The sequence below is a fragment of the Salvelinus alpinus genome, chromosome 19, assembly GCF_045679555.1.
Source record: "Salvelinus alpinus chromosome 19, SLU_Salpinus.1, whole genome shotgun sequence".
Classification (NCBI taxonomy): domain Eukaryota; kingdom Metazoa; phylum Chordata; class Actinopteri; order Salmoniformes; family Salmonidae; genus Salvelinus; species Salvelinus alpinus.
In genome coordinates, this window is record NC_092104.1 from 38,133,217 (window position 1) to 38,152,375 (window position 19,159).

Below are 19,159 nucleotides of genomic sequence, written 5' to 3' on the forward strand. Positions count from 1 at the left end.
TTGGGAGATGAGGTCCTAGTAATGTTGTTTTGTTTCAGACAGTGGCAGAGAGTGTCCTCTTCTACTACCTGACCAAAAAGAACGAGAACTACAAGAACATTGTGCGCAGGAACTATCGGCGCCGTGGCAGGAGCCAGGTACTGTACCTAGAACCTTACGGAACCTAACCAATCCACTTCAGGCATTCTCAAGGTGAAAGACGGTTATCAGTTAAACACTGGGTTATGGGGCCTCCCGAGTGGCGCTGCGGTCTAAGGTGGCGCTGCGGTCTAAGGTGGCGCTGCGGTCTAAGGTGGCGCTGCGGTCTAAGGTGGCGCTGCGGTCTAAGGTGCATGGAGTGAGACGTCACTACAGACCCGGGTTCAATCCCAGTCTGTGTCCCAACCGGTTGTGACTGGGAGTCCTATAGGGCGGCGCACATTTGCCCGAATGTCGTCCGGGTTAGGGGAGGGTTTGGCAGGGGGGGATTTACTTGGCTCATTGCGCTATAGCGACTCCTTGTGGTGTGCTGGGTGCCAGCAGGCTCACGGTCTTCAGCTGAACAGTGTTTCCTCCGACACATTGATGCGGCTGGCTTCCGGGTTAAGCGGGCGGGTGTTAGAGTGTGGTTTGGCAGGTCGTGTTTCGGAGGACGCATGACTCGACCTTCGCCTCTCCCGAGCCCTTTGGGGAGTTGCAGCGATGAGACAAGATCATAATTGGATATTACAAAATTGGGGAGAAAAAGAGAAAATATAAGAAGACTGGGTTGAGTACCACTTGCAGGGAGAGGTAAAACAGCCATGGGGCTCTGTGAGTAGTGGGATCAGTAGAGGATAGGTCGTCATGCAAGCAGCGCACCAATCATGTTGGCACACTGCGCACCTTACCAATTACTCATGCTACACCCACACACACATACATTCATGCTACACACACATCACAGCTGCTGCTACCAGACTCTTATTATACTAATCAGTTTATACACTTGCCCCCTATCCCCATATTCCCCAATACAAGTGTAAAGGTTGGACTATAAATTGTACCTTCCTGTATTATACTTATGCTAAAATGTTTATTCTATTCCACTGAGCCATTTACTTTATGTTCATATGCTTATCTTTTATTATTTCTTATTGTTGCATTGTGGAGAAGGAACCTGCAAGTAAGCCTTTAGTTGGACGATGTATACCATGTGGATTCCGTTCATACGACTAATATAACTTGACCTTGAATGTGACACCTGCCGTTGTGTCCCCCCCTTCGTGTCAGCACTAATGTGTCTGTCCACGTGACTTTTATTTAACAGGTTGTTTCCATTGCTAATGATCGCCCAGCTATCACTTAGGCCCAGATCAGGTGTTAGGCAGTTAAACTCCAGCGGCGCTGCAGTGTGTGGGGTGCAGTGTGGTGGGCGCTAATGAAATGGTCCATTAATTAGCCAGTGACCTTTCCTGTGGGCGTCAGCCGGCTGGCAGTGTCTCTTCCTAATCTCTCCCAGAGACACCTCAGATTATTACCTAGCTAGCCGACGCTCAGCTCAGTGCACAAACACCACGGGCTTGTTAGCCGCACTGGGGCTAACGCTAATAACACAGGGAGAGAAAGGGAGACAGAGGAGCGTGTGAGAGGGGAGAGGTACAGTAGGGGAGAGAGGGAGTCAGTGAGTGAGAGATTTGTAGAAGGAGAGGGGGTGGGGAAGGGAGAGCAGAGAATCGTCTCCACAGGGTCACAACAGATAACGTTAGTGAGTACAAGAGGGGAGGGAGCACACGACAATACGTACTAATAACAACACAAAAGCTAATGAACGCCCAGCCTTATTGAGTCTGTTCTCTTCTGTTGTAAAGCAAAGCAGACCATAGATAGCAGGCGGCCTGAGTCTGACTCATTTAACACTCCTGTAAATGGCTGTGTTTTTGTTTTTCGATCTGTTTTAGGTGCATGACACCGAGCTAAGTGAGAACAAATGGAGATTGTGATAGTCTATGGAGATGATTAGGCTGCTGTTTATAGTCTCCAAGTCCCAAGTGGGGGAGGGAGGGAGTGCTGTTATTGAGTTATGGCTTTTTATTTGTTGTTTTTTGCGTCGAATTTATCTTTCAGAGGGGAAACATTAAATCTGGTGACATGGTTCAAATGGAGTTATGCTATCTCTGTGAGAATGGTCCATTTTGATGTAGCCTGCTCTGTCTTTTTGTGTTTCCTTGTCCAGAGCTGGATGTAATGCCTCTGTTATTAGAGTAGACATGAGAGGGATTGAATAGGCTTCAGCTAGAAATCCATTTACTTACAGTGCTTTCATTAAACCATGAACACACAGCACACCTCCCATATACTTAGGGAACTGTGATTTCCAATGAATGAATAAGTGTAGTTACCACCAGTTATACCAGTGTTAGTGGCCAGACTTTGGCAGTCTGCAGCATTTCTTTCATGATATGAACCCTCACCCTGAGCCCAGACAGGAAGTGGAAGAGGAAGTGGTTCTGGGCGCCAGATGAAGGCATAAGGGCTGTTTTTGTGGTGTATGTACTGGCATGCATGGCAGAATGACCTCAACACTACTACATGGCTCATGTATCGGTTTGTGTGTTTCTATATAGGTTCTTATACATGTTTTACATGTGCTTACATATTTGTAAGTCACCAGGGATCATGTTTGTGACTAGTGTGTTGTCTTGTATTGCACCCCAACAGCATGGCCAGCAGCAGCAACAACAACTGCAGGTGAACCGCAGCAGCCAGGAGGACAAGGAGGAGAAGGAGAAGGAGAAAGAGAAAGAGAAAGAGAAGGAGGGAGAGAGGGATGAGGAGAAGACTGAGGGGGAAGACAAGGAGGATGTAATGAAGTGAGTCTGCTTGCATTCTCTCTCGCTCTAAATTTAGGTGTGTCAAACGTATTTTCCCCCGGGGGCCGCATTCGGGCTTCAACGAGGTCTGAAGGGCCGCACAGAAAATGTGTTATATATACTTGCTGTCGAAATTAGCAGAAAATAGTTCTCCGTCCCTGACTGTCTAGCTTTCATTTCGGTGACTATTAGCGAGCCGGACACAGTCAAGAAACTGTATAAATGTAGGGCCATTATAATTTCTACACAGTTTAGATGTGGTTTTAGTAATTTTAAAGTATGTTCAGTTCACCCCCCCCACCCCGACCCTGCACTAAATCACGTCTGAATTGGTCCAGGTCAGTTCATTGGAAATGGAGTGGGAGTTAGATTTGACTGCCTTGACTAGATCTGGAAAGGTAATCATCAGATGGAGCTTTTTTCACCCCTGACTAGTTACTCCTCCACCTTCAGCCAGAATTTCCATCCAGTGAAAAATCTGTATTTTCCCCCTTTTAAAAAACGTCTGTTTTCCTGTTTTTCTTCTCTCACTCCCAAGAGGCTACTAAAAGTCACATTTGTAAGATTCCTTACTTATTTTCTTTCTTTTTCCGATGGGGGTAAAAGTGGCATAGTTGAAACACCATTATCGTACTGTCTGTTGCTACAATAATCCATCTAGTCTCCTGAGCTTGGAGTGTGCTGTGCGTGACACTGCCCTGCCCTGGCATCTTCGTGGGCACGGTGCCAGCGTGAAGGAGAGGAGGATGGGGGAATCAGTGGATGCTTCTGAACACTGCAATCTGTGTGAGCAGAGCAGCGGAACAGATGGAGAGCTCACTCACTGCAGTGTGTTGTTGTCCTCATGTTGACTCACATGTTTCACAGGGAAGAACAGCGAAGGATGGAATTCTATAATCATGTCCAATCTTCTAGCGTAGCTCTCTGAATGGAGACGCGCTTGGATAGGTTGTTGTTCAGTGCTACTGACTGACAGGACATTGAACAGGTGTTTCCCTCCCTGACTGAGTGTTGTTGATCATGATTAAGCATCTGCAGTGCTTCCAGTACCTGAGCTGAGGAGTCCCTGACTCCCACAACACCCTGGTTGGCACAGCTGGCACTTCTATATTTAGTGGGCCAGGCAGCAGAGCAGGTCGCCTCTAGAAGATAAATGATGCCAGACCAGGGGAAGATGAATTGAAGAACACTGGCTACAAAATCACTGGCCTGTCATGACGCTGACAGGATATATTGCCTTGCTTGCAAAACTTAAAACGACGCTCTCCTGAGCCTCTGTGTGTGTGTGTGTGTGTGTGTGTGTGTGTGTGTGTGTGTGTGTGTGTGTGTGTGTGTGTGTGTGTGTGTGTGTGTGTGTGTGTGTGTGTGTGTGTGTGTGTGTGTGTGTGTGTGTGTGTGTGTGTGTGTGTGCGCGCGCGTTTTTTTACCCAGACAAACCTCTGCACTTTTTATCAGGTTTTAAGTTAACAAACTCAACAGTACACATGTACTGTGCAGGCCAGGCAGTGAGGAAGAGGAGGGTGATGAAGGTGGTGTGACTGACTGACACTCTTCCCCCTGCAGGGACGACACCTCCGGCGAGGACGGGGAGGACAAAGAGCCCACGGTGGCTTTCAAGGGTCGACGCACGGCCAACAGCCAGGGTCGCCGCAAGGGGCGTGTCACCCGCTCCATGACCAGCGAGGTGGAGGAGACCACCACTCCACCGCTCAGCAGCGAACTAGGTACGTCTCACTCTACTACTATAGTCTACACTGCTGCCTGATGTCTTTTACGGCGTGTTCATGGTCTTTAACACACGTTGCTGTTTTCACCTGAGAAGAGTTTCATCACTATGCTGATATTAGCTACACATCTCATAAACCGAAAGAGCCAGGATCTCTCTGAGAAACATTTCATGGCTGAGTTTTTGGCCTGATTTGGAGGTGCTTGAATGAAACATACGGCCAGGATACTGCTGAAGCACGTCAGTTTAGTAGGTCCACCTGATTTAATTGAAACTGAGCATATAATCACACAGAGTGTGGATGGTTTGATACCTGCTGGCGCTAGAACAGCCCTCCCATCATCATACATTCTGTCAGTCAGTTCAGTCTGCTCTCATCGCTGTGTGCTTTCCCTTGTCATATCCCACACCACAAGGGTGCACTGTGGCTCTTTCTCCAAACTCTTTTAAACACACAGACCTTGGCCAGGAATAGAATATAATACAACTTTATTGTCTGTCCAGGATGGACATTTTTCTTTGGCATCACCTCACATTAAAAGGATCACATACGAATACATTCTCACGTCACACACATTTAAATCAGTCACTCATCATACTGCATACACTAAAAACATAGGACATTGATATTAAACATTCACTCACAACTGACTGCTGCCCCAACTTCACTGGATAGATAAATACATATACCAATACAATTTACATTGCATTTAGTAGTCCACAAGGAGCTAATGAATGTTTGAATGGCCTTAGCCATGGGCATTCTGAAGCGCCGGCCAGAGGGAAGCCTCTCGAGCTGAGGGTGTAGAAGGTGGGAGGGGTCGCCAACAACAGCCAGTGACTTCCTTTTGGTTGCCTTGTGGAACAGACTGTGCATGTGGTCGACCAATTACTTTGCTGGCTGTGTTTATTATTCTGGTTAGTTTGTTAGAAGCTGCCACTTTAAGATTATTTCTTGCTTAAACGAGATATAATGCCAGTAAATGGATCCTTGTGTAAAGAAATTCTGCCTGTGTTGCTCTCTGGTTCATTACATAATGATCTGGATCCAGACATTCCTAAGGCTGATAATGGGTGGTAGAATAATACTTCATGACAAAATACCCAGTAAGTCAGCAATACTCCTGCCTCAGTTTTGATTCCCTCTGTAGTTAGCACACACTACACACACACGCACACACACTGTAGCTGCAGGCGACCCGAGTTTTGATGTTTCAGCACTTTAGTCGGTTGTTGCTTCTGCTGTGGGTTAGTCCCAGGGAATCCCCAGGTGGTCTGAGCCAGCCAGAGGGGCTCTGTTCTGATCAGCAGCTCGGGTCACTCTCATTTCCTCACTGTTACTGGGCTTGTTCCCCTTCCCCACCTCGCCTGCTGTTACTGTGCCCTTCACAGCCTCACTGAGAGGACACAACAGCACTGGAACTGCAGCTCTTCTCTGTTCTCCGCTCTTTCTCATCTTCTTTCCTGTCTCTTCGACTCTGCCAGGGTAAGGCTGGCCTCTACTGTAGACAGAGAGAACAGCCTCTTATGTCTATAATCATTAACTGACTTTCTCCTGGGCTTCCTGCTTCCTACCTCTTAAACAAACAATCCCTGTTGACCGGCTGTACCGTGCTGCACCAGCAAGGAGCAACGGCAACCCTGCCCCCCTAGATTTTCTCTCTTCGCTTTCTTTCCTCTCGCTCGCTCTCTCTCTCTCTCTCTCTCTCTCTCTCTCTCTCTCTCTCTCTCTCTCTCTCTCTCTCTCTCTCTCTGTCTCTGTCTCTGTCTCTGTCTCTGTCTCTCTCTCTCTCTCTGTCTGTCTGTTGGATCCTCCCTCCCCTCCCCCTCCTGCCCACTCCGCGCTCTAACCTGGGGCTTCTGCTTTTTCCCTTTCAGCCAATCTGGAGATGAATGAGAGCTCTCGCTGGACTGAAGAGGAGATGGAAACCGCCAAAAAAGGTACAAATCAACCAAGAAACATATGACCTCTGTGTGTGATAGAACCCGGCAGCGCCATTCATTCAAGAGAAAATGTTCCTCGTCAAAGACAAAACCACCCGTACGCTTGGCGGTGTTTTCTTTTTTTTTGAAAGTGGTGACAAGTGCATGTGCCTGCGACTTCCTGTGAGATAGGCTAGGCTGCAGCCACGTGCTGCTGGGTCCTGTCTGTCTGCAGCGCTGTGTAGGGCTCCACTCTGCTGCTCCGCTGTCTGACTCAGGGCAGTGTATGAAGCTTGCTGTAAAAGTCTCACCCTCGGGTCTCTAGCTAGAACAGCTTCAGCTGCAGGAGGAGGCTAACTCTTTTTATAACGGCCTGAATGTCTAACTGAAGATACAACCTGGCCTCGCCCGGGGGGAGGGAGTTTCCCCACTGTGGGTCCTGCAGACCAAAGACGGCCGTGGGTTTTGCCTGTCGGTTTGCTGTAGCGCAGTTAATGATTAGTCAATGATTGACTGACCTTTCCGTTTCTTCCAGTGACCCCGTTCTGGAGAGGGATTTCCGTCTGGTGTATTACACAGGATTTGTTGATCTTTCCAATTTTTCAAATGTTTGGGATTTTCTCAGAGTATTTTAAGCCTATTAGTGACTTTGTATATATATGTCTGGTGAATATTTTCACTGTGCTTGTGTTAATGCGTTTGTGAGATCGTTGCTTGAAATGCTACGATCAGCCACTGTACTTGTTACTATATTGGAGCGATAAGAAGATATAAATGAGTGCTCTTGTCTATTTCATGTTTGGGTGTGAAAATGATTGCTTGTGACCTCCGGTACCATTTGCATATCTGACGACATGTGGTTTCTCCGTGAGCCTTAGTTCTTGTTTTGTGGCCATGTTTAGATGAAGTGTCAAAGATTCTCTATGATTTTCAGTTCTGTTAATGACTAGTTCCTGTCTTCTAATCTAGCAGAACAGTAGCCTATCTGTTGTGTAATCCGGATTTTAATCAAGAAGTTCCTCTGACACCATGAATGTACTACTGAAGGCAGAAGTCTGTTACAGCAGATACTCTGTCTGTCTGTCTCGTACTGGGTGTTATTTATCCTGCTGCAGACTCAGTCTCGGGGGCTGTTGTGATGACTGGCGCTGGCCCTTGGAACATGGCCCTGCTTAGTAATCCTGGTTAATGTCTTCAACTCCATTCTCTCGCAGTGGGATTAGTGGACCTCCCCATCCCAGGGGATTAGACCTGCAGCCCGGTGGGAGCCGGGCTTCTATGAAGAGATTATATAACCACAACCACAGGGCCCCCATCTGAGGGAGGCGGGGCTATTTTACCTCCCCTCTCTCTGCCCACCATTTCTCGTCTGCCAGTAACCATGAGTGATACCCATGCCTGCCAAAAGGGCTTCCCCCTCCATTGCTCCTCATATGTAGGCTAGCCCAGTAGCCCACCCGCCCCCAGCCCCGCTCCCCTAACCCTGGCCTGAGTAGTCTGCCAGCCCGGCTGTCAAGATACACACACCACTTCCATGAGCTTGACCTGTATATGTATTAAAGAGGCTTACACCTCCTCATGCTAATGTGTTTATCCTGTCTTGCTAAAAAGATAAAGGCATTTATAGCGCCTGTCAGGCGATCAACATTTCGCCATGGCCGCACTCTGATAGATTACCACTGTCTTCTCTGGTCATAAAGCCTGGCATCTTTAACAAGGGATGGCAGAGCTTTTGAAAGCTTCCGTCTCGTGTCTTTCTTCGTGTGGGTGTGGGTGTGGGTGTGTGTGTGTGTGTGTGTGTGTGTGTGTGTGTGTGTGTGTGTGTGTGTGTGTGTGTGTGTGTAGATAAGGTAGGCTTATGGGGAACAGGAGTGCTGAGCGATAAGACCTGTGTGTGTGCTCCTTGGCTAGCGTTTATGTAAGTGCTCTAATCTGGCGGGCTTTGCTTGGGCACAGTGAGGCAGCCAGGCAGCTGGTTAATCGTCTCCCTCCCTCCCACCGCCTGCTGTAGTGTACAGTATTGTACAGGTCCATTTAAAGGAGCAGCAGGTAGAGCTGGCTCTCTGCTCTGTTCTGCTCTCTCTGATGTGTTCTGCTGTGCTCTGGGCTGGATCAGTCTACAGGATTCTCCCCCCTCTCCATCTCATTCTTTCACTCTCGTTTTTCCATCTTTCTTTCTCTCTCTTCTCTTTTTCTTTCTCTCTCTCCTTCATTCTCTTTCTCTCTCTCCCCCTCTTTCTCCTCTCCTCTGGGCTCCCAGTCAGTGTATGCTGAGATGGGAGGAGATGGCAAAGGCCCTAATTGGCAGTAGCTGTGGAAGAAGCGTCTTTTTTTATTTATTTCCGCTCTCTCCCTCTCTCGGTGTTGTTCTAGACTGGAGAGGGGTCACATTCAAGAGGAAAAGCAGGTCAGTCAGTAAAAATGTGAAACCCTTTATGCTTTCTCATGGTATCAACATCAACTCTCTCTCTCTTTCCTCCATTGTCCAAGCTCAACCCCCCCCTAGTTGTCCTAGCTCAACCCCCCCCTAGTTGTTCTAGCTCAACTCCCCTGCTCTCTCTCGCGCACTGCCTTTCTCTCTTCTCTGTTTACCCTCGGACTAGCTGTGTGTGTATGTGTTAGTGAGTGAGAGAGAGGCTGAGTGAATGTGTACCAGTGCATGCGTTTGTGTGTTTATGTGGATGTCTGTGTGTGCAGCTCTGCCTGCTAGCCGAGTGAGTGGGAGGGGGGAGGGTGAGAGGGGTAAACGGGGAGAGATAGAGGAGAGATCAGATGAGGAGAGAGAGAGGCTGAGCACGTAGCACCGCCCCACAGTCCCACTTTCCTCGGAAAGTCCTCCCAGACAGCAGCCATTGGGGAAAGACACTGCTGAGAGCAATGGACCAGCCCTGACAGAGAAAGAGCGTGTGGGGGGGACAAAGGGCGATCAACGGAAAAGCGAGGGAGAGGCGAGGAGCGGAGTATGTCAACCTGACACCGGCTCCAGTATCAGGCCAGCAGGAGAAGGGGTGTTGGAGGCTGAGCTGGAGCCTAGCTGTTTTCTTTCTCTGCCCCTCCGGAGTGGAATCACCGGGAAGCTCCAGCCTGCCACCCTCCCTGTCTGCCTGCCTTCACGGAGATCAGACGGCCCATAGCGTGATACAGACCAGGGACACAAGGGACGGCTGGAGTGACAGGCACGTGAGAATGGGGACACTCACTCCCCGGCCCAGCTAGGTGTTGATTGGGCCGTAGGCGGGAGGAGCTTATGGAAATGGATGGTCATGATTGGTTGAGGGAGTTTACCACCTGCTGTAGTTGAGCAGCAGCTTCATTATTGGGATACTGCTTCCTCTTATGTGTTGTCCACCAGCCGGGACCCGAGGCTAATGGATCTAGAGCTGCTTGGGATTGTTCCTGTTCTCTGGTTAAAATTAAGGGACCGGATCTGTGAGATGGAGTCGTAACAAAGTGACCCTTGACTTTCAGTGAATGAATTGCAGTGTCATTGCTTCAGGTTCACTAGGTAGAGCAAAGTGTCTGCGTGTGTGTGGTGTGACACGTAGCAGGGTGTCTGGCTGGACTTGTGTGCTCTAGGCTGTAAAAGGAGAAGGCTGTAAAAGCTTAATAGATGTTAATCACGTGTTCCTCTCTCCTGTAACAAGCCCGGCTGACCGGCTCTGTCCCTTTCTCTCTCTCTCCCTCTCTCGCATCTCTCCTGCTTTGCCTTCCATGCCTGTAATGAATATTTCAAATGAAATACCCAGTTTATTTTTTAACACTTGACGGATTGTCCATGCACAAAGGCCCTGAGAGGGAATATGACAGGCAAGATTTGGACTGAGGCCGTGTTTGCGTGTATGTGGGTAATCTCATGGAAGCAGTATGGTAGCATGGTAACATGCTCTCACCTCTTTCTACTTTCTATTCCATGAAGTGTTATTGTTCCTCATGTTCCTGGAGGGTACTGTAATCTGTATTTGATACACTTGTGGTTTAGGTACTATATCTAATCTGTAGTAAAGTTTAGTTAAAGATGAATATAAATTAAAGATGGATATGAGCTGCAGGCTGGGTGTTTTCTAAAGGCTTGTCTTATCGTGTGGTTGTTGTCAGGTTGTTGTCGCACTGCATCCGTTTAGAGGCAATATCTTGGAACCTATAAGCCCATGTCTGTTGTCGTCCCAGGAGGTTGTTGGGTCCATGTTCACTGATAACAGAGTGCAACCTGGCCCGTGAGTGTGTCCTCATGCCAGAAGCTGTCAGGCTGGCACAGGAAACGAGTGGGCGGTGTAAGCTCCTTATAGTGTCTGCTGTTAATGAGCTGACCTTAGCTTCCTGGAGACTCTGGAGAAACACTGAAACACACACATTGGGCTTGTTCAACATTGGAGCTGCAATTGCAGGTGACTGCCAACTGACTGATCTACAAATCACCGTGCATCATAATTAACTACTTATTATTATTTATCAGTCAGTCACAATCAACCCACAATGCATCACAGATGCAGTCAACTCGAACACGCTCTTTCTCTCTCTCTTTTTCTTGCTCAGTCTCTCTCTCTCTTGCTCTCTCTCGTCTGTCTCTGTCTGTCTCTGTCTGTCTCTGTCTGTCTCTGTCTCTCTGTGTCTCTCTGTGTCTCTGTGTCTGTCTCTGTCTGTCTGTGTCTCTCTGTGTCTGTCTCTGTCTCTGTTTCTGTCTCTGTTTCTGTCTGTCTCTGTCTGTCTCTGTCTGTCTGTCTCACACACACCAGCAGGAGTGGTGTGTCCCATGACAGGTTGATCTATCCCAGGCAGCTCTGGGCCCAGCAGGGCTTCCAGACTCTTGTGTAATACGCTATCATGTGGTTGACTGGGTAAAGGACCAGTCTTTCCTAGAACTGGGTGACTTCAAAGTTTCACATAATGTGACAGAGAATGACCCCAGCCCAGTGGTGACAATTAGTGATGTCATTAGTTAGATTTGACAGGACAGGTTCAGCTAAGAACAGCACATTGCACTGAGCCACACTGCTGAGTAGTAGTAGTGGTGTCTGTCTGTTCATGTCGGATTGAACGGACAGATGTTTATTGACAGATGGTCATTCTTCATGTAGTTAATTGGATGTAAATTATTATTCTATGTAACGAAAGTCTTGGGTGTTCTGCCTGTGCTGTGGTCTAATCCCCGTTCATGTTAATTCCAGGTCTTCTCCAGTATGGTAGGAATTGGTCGGCCATCGCCAAGATGGTTGGCTCCAAAACTGTGTCACAGTGCAAGAACTTCTACTTCAACTACAAGAAAAGGCAGAAACTGGATGAGATTCTGCAGCAGCATAAAATGAAATCGGTAATGTCTTGTCTTTCATTCTACAACACTTACATCAGAGAATGGCAACATTTTGAAGGCCCTCGGGTTAATTCCCTCCAAAAAATACAATGTCATTTTTATTTTATTTTTGAGGAACTCAGTCGGGGTGGTTCTGTGAGTTAGAATAGTAAAATACACCAGGTACAATTTAGAAATGTGGTTGTGCATCAGCAGTTTTTATCTTGTCGTCAGTCACTGATAGTCAGTCAATTAGCCCATGTCAGCCAAATTATTTTAGATTGCTAAGTTAGTTTAGCGGCCAGCTATCTAGACTTGTTATCATGGTCGAATTGTTGGGAAAGGACTCATAATTAAGCATTCAGAATTGCACGAAATGAACTCTAAAACATATATATTTTTAATTCTCCACTGTCAAGAGGGGGGCCACTAAAATGTTTTGCTCATAGTGTGTGTTTGGGGGGGGTGCGCAGACCCGCGAGCAACTGCGGCCCCCATTCAGATTTTTTTGTGGCCCTCATCCCCGAGTTAAATGATCAACTTGAAAGAGAACCTATAGTCTGAGCTAAGTAATGCACCAACCAAGCAGGCCATTTCTCTAAGTGCCAGACAGCAGTAGGCACATTTACCTCGTGGTTATCAGTGTGTTGTTCCCAGCCTGCGGTATTTAGTGTGTGTTGGTTTTCACCCAGGAGAGAGAGCGTAAGGCGCGGCGTAAAGGCAAAGCTCTACAAAGTGAAGAGGCCAGTGCCCCGTCTGCTGCCGAGGAAGAGGAGATGGAGGGTTCCGGGGCCAGCGGCAACGAAGAGGAAGCTCCTGAGGATGGAGAAGGTAGGAACAACACACACACACATACTACAATAATCAGCGTCGGAGAGCACAGGGACCCCATTGACAGTATACCAACAGTTTATAAGCACTGTCACAATACTCAAACTCGCAATCACTCATTCACATGGACTGATCAGAAAGCAGCCATGTACACTTTAAGACTAGTTTATGAAACCATTTTCAATAAATTTGAAGGTAATATCTTCATGGTGATATCATGTGATGGCAGTGTTTCTAGATTTAGAAATCTCTGGAATGCCCAATGGAGAATTAATGAAGTGCAATATGGACTTTTAACAGCATCACAAGAATGTCTGTGTTGAACATGGAGTTGGATGTGAGAATAGAAAGACAGGCTTACCACGTGGGCGTATGGGGATGAGAAACATATAGCTAAGACATTAGATCAATTATTTAAGTAGGTGTTTGCTCTGTAGCAAACATTTACAGAAGCGGTCTACCGAGCAAAATCAGAGTTTATTTTTGTTGTAAATTCTAGAATTTTCTTTTGGACCCTGAATGATTGCTCATATTTCTGGTCAACTCATTTAAATACCGGGTTGATAACGAACCGTCGACAAGACTGTTTACTGTTATGCCTCGTCATTCTAGTAACCATGGAGAACATTATCGGACCCTGGGAATAATGTACACTAGTAGTTTGTTGATACACAATCACCAATAGTCTGTTACCATAATAGAGCTGGGAAGCCCCAGGGGATTTCCATCATCACAATTGGGTTTTGTGTTCTCCCTCATTGTACAGTGCAACCTGATTAGGTGTAAAAGTGGCACTTTATAAATCTGGTTTCAGAGAAAGAAGGGGCACAGAGAGGGAGAGAGGGATCGGAGTGAAAGGGGACAAGAGGATATAACATGATTTACTGTAGGTTACTACCTAGCCAGGCAGCCCATATAATATATGCGGTCTTCCCTTTGTCTCTCACGTGCTCACTCTCTATCTCACTCTCTATCTCACTCTCTATCTCACTCTCCTGTACCAGGTGGGGCTAACAACAGCTCGGACACAGAGAGCCTGCCCTCTCCGCGTTCCTCTGAGGACAGCAAGGCTAAAGAGGAGGGTGGCGGTAGGGCCAAGGCTGGCTCCAAACCTGGGGACAAGGAGGCCTCAGGCTCCCACATGGTCCAGGGAGGAGATGAAAAGCCCCCAGGAGATGGGGACAAGGCCATCAAGCAGGAGGTGAAGACTGAAGCAGGGGATTGTAGCAAGGAGCTACCCAGTGAATCCACAGACGGAGACAGAAAGCCCCCCACTGCAGAGGCAGAGGAGAGCAAGAGCTCCTCCAAGAGCTCCAAGAGGGACCACGAGCCCAAGACGGGCTCCCATGCAGACAGTGACTCTAGCGCCACCTGCAGCGCTGACGAGGTCGAGGAGTCGGAGAACACCGAGAAGAACAGGTAGGGGCTTAGGGCTGGGTGGAGGGGTTGCAGTGGGTCTTTAGGGCTGGGTGGAGGGGTTGCAGTGGGTCTTTAGGGCTGGGTGGAGGGGTTGCAGGTGGGGGCTGGGTGCAGGGGGTTCCAGGTGGGGGCTCAGGGCTGGGTGGAGGAGGTTGCAGGTCGAAGCTCGGGGCTGGGTGGAGGGGTTGCAGTGGGTCTTTAGGGCTGGGTGGAGGGGTTGCAGTGGGTCTTTAGGGCTGGGTGGAGGGGTTGCAGTGGGTCTTTAGGGCTGGGTGGAGGGGTTGCAGTGGGTCTTTAGGGCTGGGTGGAGGGGTTGCAGTGGGTCTTTAGGGCTGGGTGGAGGGGTTGCAGTGGGTCTTTAGGGCTGGGTGGAGGGGTTGCAGTAGGTCTTTAGGGCTGGGTGGAGGGGTTGCAGTGGGTCTTTAGGGCTGGGTGGAGGGGTTGCAGTGGGTCTTTAGGGCTGGGTGGAGGGGTTGCAGTGGGTCTTTAGGGCTGGGTGGAGGGGTTGCAGTGGGTCTTTAGGGCTGGGTGGAGGGGTTGCAGTGGGTCTTTAGGGCTGGGTGGAGGGGTTGCAGTGGGTCTTTAGGGCTGGGTGGAGGGGTTGCAGTGGGTCTTTAGGGCTGGGTGGAGGGGTTGCAGTGGGTCTTTAGGGCTGGGTGGAGGGGTTGCAGTAGGTCTTTAGGGCTGGGTGGAGGGGTTGCAGTAGGTCTTTAGGGCTGGGTGGAGGGGTTGCAGTGGGTCTTTAGGGCTGGGTGGAGGGGTTGCAGTAGGTCTTTAGGGCTGGGTGGAGGGGTTGCAGTGGGTCTTTAGGGCTGGGTGGAGGGGTTGCAGTAGGTCTTTAGGGCTGGGTGGAGGGGTTGCAGTGGGTCTTTAGGGCTGGGTGGAGGGGTTGCAGTAGGTCTTTAGGGCTGGGTGGAGGGGTTGCAGTGGGTCTTTAGGGCTGGGTGGAGGGGTTGCAGTGGGTCTTTAGGGCTGGGTGGAGGGGTTGCAGTGGGTCTTTAGGGCTGGGTGGAGGGGTTGCAGTAGGTCTTTAGGGCTGGGTGGAGGGGTTGCAGTGGGTCTTTAGGGCTGGGTGGAGGGGTTGCAGTGGGTCTTTAGGGCTGGGTGGAGGGGTTGCAGTGGGTCTTTAGGGCTGGGTGGAGGGGTTGCAGTGGGTCTTTAGGGCTGGGTGGAGGGGTTGCAGTGGGTCTTTAGGGCTGGGTGGAGGGGTTGCAGTGGGTCTTTAGGGCTGGGTGGAGGGGTTGCAGTAGGTCTTTAGGGCTGGGTGGAGGGGTTGCAGGTGGGTGCAGGGGGTTCCAGGTGGGGGCTCAGGCCTGGTGCAGGGGGTTCCAGGTGGGGGCTCAGGCCTGGTGGAGGGGGTTGCAGGTCGAAGCTCGTGGCTGGGTGGAGGGGTTGCAGGTGGGGGCTTGGGGCTGTGTGCAGGGGGTTGAAGGTGGGGGCTCGGGGCTGTGTGCAGGGGGTTGAAGGTGGGGGCTCAGGGCTGGGTGGAGGGGTTGCAGGTGGGGGCTGGGTGCAGGGGGTTGCAAGTGGGGGCTTGGGGCTGGGTGGAGGGGTTGCAGGTAGAGGCTCAAGTCTGGGTGGAGAGGTTGCAAGTGGGTGCTTAGGGCTGGGTGGAGGGGGTTGAAGGTGGGGGCTCAGGGCTAGGTGGAGGGGTTGCAGGTAGAGGCTCAAGTCTGGGTGGAGGGGTTGCAGGTGGATCTTTAGGGCTGGGTGGAGGGGGTTCCAGGTGGGGGTTCGGGGCTGGGTGGAGGGGTTGCAGGTGGCTGCTTAAGGCTGGGTGGAGCGGTTGCAAGTGGGTGCTCAGGGCTGGGTGGGGGGTTGCAGGTGGGGGCTTGGTGGAGGGGTTGCAGGTAGAGGCTCAAGGCTGGGTGGAGGGGTTGCAAGTGGATCTTTAGGGCTGGGTGGAGGGGGTTCCAGGTGGGGGCTTGGTGGAGGGGTTGCAGGTAGGGGCTCAAGGCTGGGTGGAGGGGTTGCAAGTGGATCTTTAGGGCTGGGTGGAGGGGGTTCCAGGTGGGGGTTCGGGGCTGGGTGGAGGGGTTGCAGGTGAAGGGCTCGGGGCTGGGTGGAGGGGTTGCAGGTGAAGGGCTCGGGGCTGGGTGGAGGGGTTGCAGGTGAAGGGCTCGGGGCTGGGTGAAGGAGTTGCAGGCCCTTAGTTGTCAGGCAATTTGTGGCAATACTCTACAGCGGTCCTGTGGATAGGGGGGTGCTCCCTCTGCTGTTTACTGAAGTCCACGATCATCTCCTTTTGTTGACGTTGAGTGAGAGGTTATTTTCCTGGCACCACACTCCCAGGGCCCTCACCTCCTCCATGTAGTCTGTCTTGTAGGCCTGATTATCAACAATGACAACTGTTGCGTCGTCTGCAAGTTTGATGATTGAGTTGGAGTCATGCGTGTCCACGCAGTCATGGGTGAACAAGGGAGTACAGGAAAGGGCTAAGAACGCATCCATGTGGCCCGATGTAGAGGTGTTGTTTCCTACCTTCACCACCTGGGGGTGTGGCCCGTCAGGAAGTCCAGGACCCACTTGCACAGGGCTGGGCTCAGACCCAGTTGCACAGGGCGGGGCTCAGACCCAGGGCCTCGAGCTTAATGATGAGCTTGGAGGGTACTATGGTGTTGAATGCTGAGCTAGAGTCAATTAACAGCATTCTTACATAGGTATTCCTCTTGTCCAGATGAGATAGGGCGGTGTGATGGCGATTGCATCGTCTGTGGATCTATTGGGGCGGTAAGCAAATTGAAGTGGGTTTAGGGTGTCAGGTAAGGTAGAGGTGATATGAGCCTTGACTAGTCTCTCAAAGCAGTTCATGATGACAGAAGTGAGTGCAACGAGGTAATAGTAATTTAGTTAATTTGACCCTGATCTATGGATTTCACAAGACTGGGAATACAGATATGCATCTGTTGATCACAGATACCTTAAAAACAAGGTACGGGTTTGGATCAGAAAACCAGTCAAGGTCTGGTGTGACCACCATTTGCCTCATGCAGCGCGACACATCTCTTTCGCGTAGAATTCATCAGGCTTTTGATTGTGGCCTGTAAAATGTTGTCCCACTCCTCTTCAACGGCTGTGCAAAGTTGCTGGATTTTGGCGGGAACTGGAATACGCTGTCGTACACATCGATCCAGAGCATCCTAAACATGCTTAATGGGTGACATGTCTGGTGAGTATGCAGGCCATGGAAGAACTGGAACATTTTCAGCTTCGTTTCAGAACAACATAAATTCTCTGGAAACAGCTCTGGTTGACATTACTGCAGTCAGCATGCCAATTGCACGCTCCCTCAAAACTTGAAACATCTGTGGCGTTGTGTGACAAAACTGCACATTTTAGAGTGCCATTTTATTGTCCCCAGCACAAGGTTCACCTGTGTAATGATCATGCTATTGAATCAGCTTCTTGATATGCCACATCTGTCGGGTAGATGGATTATCTTGGCAAAGGACAAATACTCACTAACAGGAATGTGAACAAATTTGGCACAACATTTGAGAGAAGTAAGCTTTTTGTGCATATGGAGCATTTCTGGCATCTTTTTTCAGCTCATGAAAAATGGGACCAACACTTTGCATGTTGCATTTATATTTTTGTTCAGTGTATTACCGTTAAAACCACTACTACTGCTTTGAATGCTGTAGCTCAATTGTCCTGTTAGCAATCGCCTATATTCACTGATTTTTTTAAGGCAACTTATTATCATTATCTATATCAGTAAAATGTCCTCTAACTGGCCGGTTGGGTCGGTGTTGATCATTTTCGGTTTATGGTCCAAGTTCTAAGATGTTTGTGTGTGCGTGCCTGCAGACGCAATGTGTGTGTGTCAAAGATGTGGGCTGACAGAAGTGGGGATTCGTCCTGCAGTGTTTGCAGAGTATTTGTTCAGTTTTTTCCATGACAGCAGACTGCATGTATTGGCAGAGCCTAGGGGAACGTTGCCCTCTGTGCCAAAGCAAACAATGGGAGGGAGTGTGTGTGTGTGTGCGCCCCAGTTTCTCTCATTGTGTGTGTGAGTGTGGGTGTTCATGTGTGTGTTCCGGAGTATCTGTGTGTGTTTTTATGTGTGTATCTGTGAGTAGGGGATGGGTGGTTGGGCTCGTGGGATGGAAAAGCAGTCAGACCCACTGCTCTCTTTGTGTTTTCATAGTGCGAGGTTCTGCTCAGGGTCAATCCGTGTTTATGGGAAAAGTAAATAAGAGAAGCCCGGCTATGGCCATATTAAGGAATGTGTGGTACATCCATTGGCAGGCTACTGAATGAGAAAGTGTGTTCTAGTTACCTCCCTCATTCTTTTTCTCTCGCTCTCTTGCGCGGGCTCGATCTCTCGCGTGCGCGCTCTGGCTCGCACTCTCTTTCTCTCTCTCTTTCTCTCTCTCTCTCTCTCTCTCTCTCTCTATCTCTCTCTCTAACATTCTCTCTCTCACTCCGCTCTCTTTCTCGCTCTCTTTCACACTATTTTGCTCTTTTTCTCTCTCTTTCCTCCCTCCTCCCCTTCGCTCTCTCTCTCTCTGTCTCGTTCCTTCCTCTTCTTCATTCCCTCCTTTTTTATTTCTCTCTCCAGGATGACGTCCCCAAACCGGCCCAGCCTTCTAAACTATGCTCATGATGGGGTCATCTCCTCCCCCCTGCAGAAGCCCATGGACCTGAAGCAGCTCAAACAGAGGGCTGCGACCATCCCCCCTATTGTGAGTCTTACCACTTAACCCCTCGTCTCTTTACACACTGTCGTCAGGCCCTGCAACCTGTATCTTAGTCTTCTCCATCCTTGGAGAGCATATGAGAACCAACCTGGTATACAGTCACTTATCTAAGGATTTATAAGTCCAGTCTGGTATACAGTCACATATACAGTTGAAGTCGGAAGTTTACATACACCTTAGCCAAATACATTTAAACTCAGTTTTTCGCAATTCCTGACATTTAATACTAGTAAAAATTCCCTGTCTTAGGACCACTTTATTTTAAGAATGTGAAATGTCAGAATAATAGTAGAGAAAAATTTTTATTTCAGTTTTTATTTCTTTCGTCACATTCCCAGTGGGTCAGAAGTTTACGTACACTCAATTAGTATTTGGTAGCATTGCCTTTAAATTGTTTAATTTGGGTCAAACGTTTCGGGTAGCCTTCCACAAGCTTCCC

The 19,159-nt window shown here is 49.3% G+C and overlaps 1 protein-coding gene across 18 annotated transcripts in view; it reads left to right on the forward strand.

Moving 5' to 3' along the window:
• The window catches only part of LOC139545500 (nuclear receptor corepressor 2-like), a 132,620-nt gene that overhangs the window by 89,963 nt on the left and 23,498 nt on the right, over positions 1–19,159 (forward strand). For 17 of the 18 annotated variants that reach the window (XM_071353340.1, XM_071353352.1, XM_071353343.1 and 14 more), the window contains exons 14-21: positions 39–137; positions 2,680–2,831; positions 4,395–4,555; positions 6,436–6,498; positions 11,646–11,788; positions 12,460–12,598; positions 13,603–14,017; positions 18,582–18,705. In XM_071353340.1, the coding sequence (XP_071209441.1) occupies positions 39–137; positions 2,680–2,831; positions 4,395–4,555; positions 6,436–6,498; positions 11,646–11,788; positions 12,460–12,598; positions 13,603–14,017; positions 18,582–18,705 (1,296 nt within the window). The remainder of the gene's footprint in view (positions 1–38; positions 138–2,679; positions 2,832–4,394; positions 4,556–6,435; positions 6,499–11,645; positions 11,789–12,459; positions 12,599–13,602; positions 14,018–18,581; positions 18,706–19,159) is intronic. The other variant, XM_071353342.1, reaches the window with a different exon arrangement.